The sequence below is a fragment of the Cryptotermes secundus genome, unplaced genomic scaffold, assembly GCF_002891405.2.
Source record: "Cryptotermes secundus unplaced genomic scaffold, Csec_1.0 scaffold2933, whole genome shotgun sequence".
Lineage (NCBI taxonomy): Eukaryota > Metazoa > Arthropoda > Insecta > Blattodea > Kalotermitidae > Cryptotermes > Cryptotermes secundus.
This window is the reverse complement of record NW_019740715.1, coordinates 7,962-18,137: the sequence shown is the minus strand read 5'-3', so window position 1 is coordinate 18,137 and position 10,176 is coordinate 7,962. Positions and strand designations below refer to the sequence as shown.

The 10,176-nt window shown below is 41.6% G+C and overlaps 1 protein-coding gene across 1 annotated transcript in view; it reads left to right on the top strand.

The window, feature by feature from the left end:
• Positions 1–5,682: 5,682 nt before the first annotated feature.
• Positions 5,683–10,176, top strand: part of LOC111872630 (transcription factor AP-2-alpha) — a 12,145-nt gene continuing 7,651 nt past the window's right edge. The window contains exons 1-2 of the mRNA XM_023866710.2: positions 5,683–6,008; positions 9,329–9,500. Of these exons, the coding sequence (XP_023722478.1) occupies positions 5,815–6,008; positions 9,329–9,500 (366 nt within the window). The 5' untranslated portion in view covers positions 5,683–5,814. The remainder of the gene's footprint in view (positions 6,009–9,328; positions 9,501–10,176) is intronic.

Here is a 10,176-nt window from a genome sequence, read left to right as displayed (position 1 = left end):
AACACAAGCACTGTCTTCATAAACCAACTGCTAACCTGTCACGCTTTCAGGACTGTGAGAATTTTACTGGCATCAACATTTTCAAGAAACTGCCATTGGATATCGAAAGTATTATGAAGGAAAAGACATGATTTAAAATAGCACCAAACGATACAGGAGCCGGGCTAGCGTAGTCGGTATATAGACTGGCTACGAGCTGGACGACCGAGGGGTCGGAGTTCGAGCCCCTGTAGGGTGAAGAATTTTCTCTTCTCCACGTCGTCCAGACCGACTGTAGGGCCTAACCAGCATCCTATCCGATGCATACTGGGGGCTCTTTCCCGGGGGGTATAGCGACTGGAGCGTGAAGCTCACCACTCACCTCCAACTAGTGCTGAGCTCAAGAAAATATGGATCTATGTATCCACTCCTCCATACGCCTTCATGGTGTAGTGCTTAATAAGTTAAGCATAAGGACAACTTTGCCTAAAACGATACTTTATCAGCTATTCTGATGATAGTCTGGTTAGTGACCCATGAATGTGAGTGTTGTGTAAGTTGACAATATCAGATTTAAATGTTGTATACCACGTAAATAGCACGAGTCGACAGTGCGAGCTCTTCGAGTGGATGTGTCTCTGAGTACTCTTACGTGTAACCACTGCTGTTATTGCTGTTCTTACACATTCTCTGTGTTCCTGTGACATGTTCCACGTACTACAGTCGTTTGACTAATTTTGAATCTATGGAATACAATGTAATGTAAATGTAAATGCAAAAATCACACAGTTTAACTTATAAACGGGGCACGCGGTACCGCAGTTGCTTGAGGCACTAAACGACAAGCCGAAAGGTCACGGGTTTGATTCCCGATGACGTCAATGGAATTTTCAATTGATTTAATCCTACCAGCCGCACTATGGCCCTGGGGTCTACTCAGCGTCTTTCAGATATGAGTACCAGGAATCTTCCTGGAGTGAAGGCGGCCAGCGCGTAAGGCTGACATCACCGAAAATTGTTAATTGAATTTCTAGATCATGTGGGAGGCTCGACATTTCATAACCCTATGGGACTCCATGGCCTGTTACAGGGATAGCTTTTCCGTTTACTACTGAAATAAGGATTGTAATGAAGCTACAACCACCCCACGGCTACTTCTTAGTACATTTCTCACGTGCCGCCCACAGGCAGAGTATAAAAGACGGCCTCTCTTTCTCTCATACTATTCGATCTTGCAGTTGGTAAAGAGTTTCGAAATAACCAACGAAGTTCCACATTTACAGATCAGTTCTCACTTCTACAGACTTGTGTGCAGTTAGCAGATTCACAAACCGACACACCAAAGTTTACATGTTAGAATAAACAGCAGAGTCATTAAAGAAGTCCCATTATAAATGTATTGTTCTTAAAATGACACTTGTGCCTGTATTGCACGGAAGCCTGTGCTGCTATTATCGACACAGCTGCGTCTTGTACGAACCTCCCAACATGTGATTGCTGTATTGGTTTGGATGGAGTAATACACGACCAGCAGGAATGTTCTAACAAAATGGAAGACTTCGGCTTCTACATGTCGTATGATAGGAGTTCGGATGGAAAATGGAGTGTAAATGGGCACCATTATAGGTCAGGGCAGCTCACCACATAGCTAGGCAATTCACAACGCTGCTTCCACAAGGCGTTGCAAACGAGAAGGGGGCGGGGGTCCTTATGGTGGTTTGGTTGGAGCCTGCACAATGATTATTATTCTTACTACTATTCGCTGCAGCATTTTTTTTACCTTCTCACGGAAGTAACACGTAGATTTACGCGTGCTATGAACAGTACAGAATATTTCACAATAAACTTAACACTGCTTATTTGTAGGATTTCGCAATGCCACGAAAAAAACTGTTCACGTAGGATTTCATGTTTTCACATCGATGGTTATGAAGAGTTTTATCTTGTGGTATGTAACGCTTGTGACACATTCAAAGTCAACCGACGTTTCGGAAGAATATGTCGCCTTGATATTCAGGGTCTAAGAATAAAGCATGTAGGAAACCAGCTCAGTTTGCTACCCGTTTCACCCTGAGTATTTTGCTTGGCTTGTTCTTCTGCCCTGAAGATGTAGGCTACTTGTTACGCGAAACGCTTGTTAACTTTCAACGGACTGCACGGCGTTATATCCCCAAAATTGAACTCGTCTTAGTCACTGCAATGGCAGTCTCAAATCCTTAAATTACTTCATTTTTACGAAACTTCCAATAGACTAGTTTACCCCAGTCAGCTTCACGCTTTTCAGTTAAATTTAAGAACGGTGTTACTGAAAGACCGAAGTATATTCATGGACGCATCTTGACGAGTATTCTGTGAGAAAATGCATAAAAAATCTTCACAAATATCCACAAAGCACATATATTACCCTTTTTAATATATTCACAAAAAAACACGAAGGTTTCATGAGCGTGATATAAAAATACAGCAAACCCTCTGCACTCTGGAGTAATTGCGGGGGGGAGGTCATCCGGATTAATTGATAATCCGTAATAGTAAAGCAAAAGGTAGCCCTAAATGACAAAACAAAACTTAGACCACAAATAAATAATTACACAAGAAGTTCTGATGAAGAAAGCAGTCTTCTGGGATTTGGCACCTTGTATATGTGGTGTTAACCGACTTTTCGGAGGAACTTTACCGGTTCTCATGGTCTCTTCGCTTGCAGATTTCTTATTTTTTCTTCTACCTTGAAGATGGAGGCGATACGTTCCTCCGAAACATCGGTTAACACCACATATACACGGTGCCAAATCCCAGAAGACTGGTTTCTTCATAGTCACCGCCGTGAAAGCCTCAAATCTTACATAGTTCTGATGAAGATAAATAAAACATTATTGTAAAGCCTTTATTCAGAAGCTATAAAAATAGAAGATCAGAGGTATTTGTTTTTGAATGTAATACTGCAGGTATGAAGAAACTGTTAAGCTTTGTCTGAACAGGCTAGTAATTCATCTGCCTTTGTAAATACCACGTGTCTTTCAAAATATTGTGACATGTCAACGTATTGCCAGTCAATGGCTCGATAAACACCCCGCGATACACGCACGCAACAATAGGAGGAATATTATAGCTCGTTGCTAGTCAGCAGTCAGCACGCCAATGGACTGGCGAGGTGGCTATCTCGTGACTTATTTTCTGTGTGGTCTGCGCTACGTTACACAGGAATATAATTGTGTTTCCTGTGCGTGGTCCGTGTCGAGAGGATATGAGAGAATACGGAAATGGCAACTGACTTCACTTCACTTCCGAAGTTCCAAGAGAACAGCAGTGTGGCCAGAAGAAGAATTATAAGACTTAGTGCGTGACGTTACATATGTACAGCTACAGTAATGTTGAAAGTGTAATTACGACTAGTAAATATCCATTAAAACGATTCACCAATCCAAACCTTCGTCAGTGGTGAGTGGAGTTCAACTGGGTCCACTCGACACGGCCGCCACTGATTGGCCTATTGTAGCCTGCCCCGGGTGATTAGGATGATGGAGAATTTGGTGGAATGAAGATTGGCAGGGGAAACCGAAGTACTCGGAGAAGACCTGCCCCAACGCTACTTTGTCCACCACAAATCCCACTTGACCAGATCCGGGATGGAATCCGGACCACCGCGGTGGGAAGCCAGCGACTAACCGCTTGAGCTATGGCGCGGCCAAACCCTCATCTTAGTCATTGAAACATGTGACAATATGTCTACTCAACTGTGAACAAATATTTTCATATTTCGATCCGGATTAACTCTAACCGGATTATAAATGGTTTACTGTACCAGTTAAATATGTCCTATCAAAAACTTTATCCAATCTCCTTCTACCATCTTATCATCTAACTATTTTCCAGTCGATGTACCACACTTAAGCAACGGAGGGGCGTCATAACTGACAGAATTACATATTTATATCGTCATCTCTAAAGCATACATTAGCCCGCTTTTGTTACGGTTTATTTTTAAAGTAGTTGTCTTGTTATACCGCTATTTCATTTATATACCCACTTATGTGTTCATTTACCTGGCTTTAACATAGGTTGCGTTTCTTCCGTAGAGGATATCGGGAAAATTGCTATTTTACTTTGTGTTCCATATTCATTTGACATACTATTCCCTCGACAGTGTAACCGATCTGCCTACCCCAGCTCAACTTAATTTGGTAGAATGTGTGAATCCGGGTAAATTAACATGTTTGGTTAGGTCTACTTGTAACATACAGCAAAAGGACGAGAGGCACATAGGCTATTTCTTCCCCTCAAGAAGGCGTTTTAGCTCAAACCCTCCAATGAAAAAGACAATAAAAAAGAAAACGACTGGTCAAGGCAGATGCGGAACGAAAGAGGAGGATCCCCGCAGTTTTTTTTTTTAGAAAATCATACGAAATTTTATTTGTTAGAATCCTTGGAGAACACAATAAGTGACAGTTTTGAACCCATAACTCAAAAGATGAGTGGTCTCTCAACCCCAAGCCAAGCGTAACATTTGTCGAGCTACTGACAGATTTTACGTTAAGTTTTAGCGCCTAAATTCCCTGTAATCCCTAAACGGATTGGGGGAATACTTAATTAGTGTACTCCCATTTTTTGAAAATGACAAATCCTCGTAATTTCTGGAGTCGATTTGTGGATCGAGGCAACCCCGAGAGTTGCGAGGAGAAGGCATTCGAGGAGTGGTATTCCAGATCTAAAACCTTTCGGACGCAAATTCTAAAAGCAAGTCGTATTTCAGTTCACAAACTATTCGTACGCAAATTCTAAAAGAGAAATCATCGGAAGGAGTGAGATTCAAGATCGCTAACCCAGCGGACACAAGTTGAATGTAGTGCGTTAGTGGGATCCACTATGGACTAGAGTTTAATAAACTGTCTGGTGCAACAAAGTGTGTGTGTGTGTGTGTGTGTGTAGTAACAGGAGTTCCCACTTCCCTTCCTGAGCGAGACCCTGCCACACGGCCTGAGGACCGAATCCTAGCTCTACCGGCAGAACTAGCTACCCACGACAGCTACCCCCTATCCGTCCTTCACATCTCCCATAAATCTGTAAACTGAGGGTTGCAGTTTACTGGCGCCCAAATCAAACCCATCCCCGTAAAGATCAGAGGTGTGAAAGTAGGATAAGTGAAGCAGGGTAAAGCCAGCTGTAGCCGCCGTCGCCCGTAGCAATCCAGCAGCCAGCGGCCGAAGACCAACGTAGACCAACGGTGGGGGGCAGTTAGAACGTGGCGCTCCCATCCAGGGGCACCAAACAATAAGGACTCTAATAAGCGTGACGCACAACGTAAGGGCTAGACGTCGATTATAAAAAGATGGCGTCAAACGTGTAGACAGGACGATAAAAATAGTGCAGGTTGGACTTATTTGTTAAATTCATGGCACAATAGGGACAGATTTCAATGATGTTTAAATGGTCCAAGTTATTCTGAGGATAATCCAGAAAGTATACTTTCATATTCCCTATATTTCTAGTCTTACAGATCTATTGATTTGTAATTTGTAATTTCCTATTTTACGAATAACTTCTTACTTAAGTACAGGTTGTATCTCTGTTAAATTTTTCGGACGTGGACATGAAGTATCGCGCTATCGCCATGTTTGTAATTTTTAAGTCACAAAACCGTATTTCATTATGTGGAGAGCCTCGTGATCTGTCTTAGTTTGTAATTTTAACAGGCAAATAGAGGTTCTTGTTTTTCTACTTCAGTCACATATTTATACCCTTTCCTCAAATCATCATTTTACTGTCTAAAAAGCTCTGTCTTTACACGGAAAATGTCTATAACACCGTCAGCAGTATGACAATACACAGTGAAGCAAAATGGATGAAATGCAAACAAATGACAATATGTATGTGTTCCATTGTTGCGCAGGCGAAGCGATCCATCTGGCGAGGGACTTCGGATACGTGTGCGAGACGGAGTTCCCCGCGCGACAGGTCGCGGAGTACCTAAGCCGCCAGCATTCAGACCCGTCGGAGTCCTATCGCCGCAAGGAGCTCATCCACGCTACCAAGTAAGTTCCATAGCGGAATTCGGCTGTTCGGAAATTGATTAAGTACTAGGAATGCTCAAAACTTGGAGTCCATTATTACGTGGTCCCGTGATTAATCTAGCCTGTGTCAGATTTTATTTTGAACTTCTTTGTCGCTCTTGGGTGACAATTTACGACTCTCAGACCCAAGGCACCTGGGAGAATCCCTCTGTTCATCTCGTGTCTGTCCTCTCATTTCGCCTTCTCGTATTCTTTATCACAATTTTTCTCTTCCACCTTCTATTTCTTAATTTTCTATTAATATTCTTCCCTTCTTCGTCCTTCTCTCCCCATTTCATCCCTTCCAAATTCTCCTTATTCATTTCATATCTCCTTTCTTTTCCTTCCCCACGTTCTCTTCCACCTTAGTCTCCGTTCCTTCTTCCTCTCTTCTCACCCTTGTTATTTCCTTTTCTTTACATTCTCCATCTCCTCCCTTACGCCTTCTTCGCCCTTTCTTCTCTTTCTACTCATATTTTCCTTCTGCCTCTTCAGTATAATGACCCTGACAATTGAGCGTTCAGGGTATTCCAGGGTTACCATTCTTGATACATGTTATTTACACAGAGTACACGAAAATGAATGTCTGTGAGGGAGACCTGAAGTGTTCACGACTGAGATAAGGTACATTAGAGGACCGTCTCCTGAGATGACGTCGTATAGTTTGGTAGATAGGCGATACAAATTTCAAGCAGCAGGTATATTCGAAACGGCTGTAACTCGGTGTCCTCCTGCCCCTATTTACACCCTTAAACCACTGAATGGAGAGCGAGAAAAGTGTCCAGACCGGCTCTGGGGCCCACGCAGCCTCATATGCATTGGGTACCAGGGGTAAAGCGGCCGAAGGATGAAGCTGACCATTGACCTCCATCTAGTGCCGAGGTCAAGAATAGTGGAGCAATAACTGTACTCTCACTTCCATTTTCATGGCGTAGTGTTTAAATAGTTAAGCACAAGGACACCTTTAGCTTTAGCATTGAAGTGATTGCTAGTAAATTTGGATGTTGGAGGTCTGCACCGAAATTACTCAGACCAATTTTATTTTGGTTTTTATCGCCCATACTTCAGTCGTAGTGGTGTGCAGTGGGACCCACTCCCTGTTACTCCGGCCTCAAATTGGCTTACTCTATACAACCCCGCATCTCACTTGATACTCAAATTGAAAATCACTTTTCTCAAAAATGGCTCATAGCGAACTATTCATACAAATAATGTATGAACCTTTGATTAAAGTCTATAAAATATGGTTTTGAAATGTTATTTTTTATTGTTGTGAATATGTAATGAAACGCATATACAGTACACCTTGATGTGGAGCTGGGATAGCTCAGCATGTAGTGAGTGTGCTACAGACTGGGCGACCACTGCAGAATCAAGAAATTTTCTCTCCTCTCTCCATTTTTGTATTTACCATTTTTCCTACAATATGCTCCTTTAGATAAGCAGAGTGGGGAGAATGTCTGACGAGTATGTCTGTGCACTTTATGTGTATCATTAGAAATTATTATCTTAACTTCATCAAATGCTTTGTTTTGATGCATGTAGAATTGTGGGCTTCAATGTTGAATTATGTTTTTGGTTTGTAAGTATTAGAGATTGAACTCGGGTAATGCTTGCTACCATTCAGTCCAGAACCTTTTGTCTTCTCATATGCTGTCCAAAAACATGAAAATTAGAATATACAGAACTATAATTTTGCCTGTGGTTCTGTATGGGTGTGAAACTTGGCCTCTGACATTAAGGGAGGAACATAGACTGAGGGTGTTTGAGAACAGGGTGTTGAGAAGAATATTTGGACCAAAGAGGGATGAAGTGACAGGAAGTTGGAGAAAACTGCATAATGAGGTGCTTCATAACTTATACTCTTTTCCAAGTATAATTAGAACGATCAAGTCAAGGAGGATGAGGTGGACAGATCATGTAGCACGAATGGGGGAGACGAGGAATGCACATAGGATATTAGTGGGAAAGCTGGAAGGAAAGAGACCACAGGGATGGCCAAGGCGTATGTGGGTGGACAATATTAGAATGGATCTTAGAGAGATAGGATGGGAGGGTATGGATTGGATAGATCTGGCTCAGGATAGGGACCAGTGGGGGCTCTTGTGAACACGGTAATGAACCTTCAGGTTCCATAAAATGCTGGGAAATTCTTGAGTAGCTGCAGAACTGGCGGCTCCTCAAGAAGGGCTCAGCAGTAAGTAAGTAAGTAAGTAAGTAAGTAAGTAAGTAAGTAAGTAAGTAAGTAAGTATTAGAGACAAATACCCATCATAAGGAGGTCTCCTTTGTTTTATTTGATCTTTATCAAGCTTATGGGTATTGTAATTAGTTATTTTATTTAATAATAGAGACATAGATTTTATTTCCAGTATTTAGTTACCCAGTGTTTCTCTAATTTTCCAGGTTTCTACATCTACCTTTTTGTATACTGCCATTACAATAGCTCTCTGCCAATATTCCTATATATATTGCTACAGTACATTAACGTGTATGACTTTGGCTTTCAGGAAATATCAACTTATTCTAAAACAGCAAAGTCATACACCAAGATGTAACCATAAAAACCTAAGGACAAGAATGGTTTCTTTTAATGTTCTCTTAATACATTATGAACCATGTCACTTATTTATCATAATGGTAATTTATTTTCAGTTGTTTTCATTTTTCAGTATACATATTTTTTTTTTGCCTCTTAAAATGGAGGTTAGATGTTCCTCCAAAAAAGTGGGCTGCTAACAAAGTTACATAGTATCACAGCTCAGAGGACCACAAGCTTAATGAAGACACAAAAATTTGTGTGATGTACTAGATTTGAAGTTCTCATGGTTGTGACTGTGAAAAGTACTACCTTCTAGGGTGTTATGCTGTATTAATCAGAGAGAGTCTAAGATTTTGGAGGAACATATTGCCTCCATCTTCAGAGTTGAAGAGTAAGCCAAGAAACAAACAGGTGGCAAACTGTCACTGAATTACACAGCACTACGAACCAGATGGCTGTGCTCTTCAAAGAGAAAATGTAATTTTTACTTTGTGTTGGGTTTCTGTAAGAGTTTCCTTTATGCAATTGGCAGATTAATGTAACCTGCAGACCCTGTTCACCATTAGATGAATTGCATAGGATCTGGAAGGCAACATTCATAGTCTATTGGAAAAACCGAGAAAACCTCAGTTGCAGGAATAAGTATCCTGGCCAAGATTTAAGGGGTTAAGTTACACTTTGAGGCCAAGGAGAAGCAAATATCTTTATTCCAGGAGAGGTTAGGATTCAGTTTTTTGAAGATGACATCCATTTTTTTTTCAGACAAATCACCAAAGAGCTGATAGACCTCCTGAATCAGGATAGATCACCATTGTGCAATACTCGGCTTCAGCATATTCTGGATCCCAGCATCCAGCGCCACCTCACACACTTCTCGCTCATCTCACACGGCTTTGGAAGTCCAGCTATTGTGGCCGCACTTACTGCTATTCAGGTTAGTGGTCTCCAAGTTCTTCCACTTGTGCTCTGAACTCAGGCTTATCACCATATTGTTGTTTTGCATGGTGCTTCTGTGATGGTCAGGTGCTTTCTGTTTTCTTTCACGATTACAGCAGTTCTGATTTAGTGATCAGAGATGTGAAATGCATAATATTTAACTTAACCCCTGTCTCCTAAAGATAAATCGTGTACTCCATCTGCCATGGGAATGAGGGCACATTATCACCAGTGACATAAGCCATTATGTCACCATTATAAAGTTACTACAGTCTGCGTAATTATGTCTGAATATCCAACCAGCATGTGAATAGCATAAATCTGTTGAGTACGCATATTCATATGCTGGTAAAGTGAAAAAAAAAGTAAAGCTATCCCTGTAACAGGCCCATAGGGTTGTGAGACGTATTACCTTGACAATCGGCTCAAAGATGACGGTAAAGTTGTCAGCCTCACACGCTTCACTCCCCAGAAAAATAATTTTTTAATTAATTCCTGGTACTCATTTCTGTTAGAGGCTGAGTAAACCTCAGGGCCTAGTGTGGCCGGAAGGATTAGGTCAATTGAAAAAAATCCAATGACCTCATCGGGACTTGAACCCGCAACCTTCCAGCTTGTAGCATAGTACCTTAACCACTACGCTACCGCACACCCCCTTTATATTCTGCTGGGAA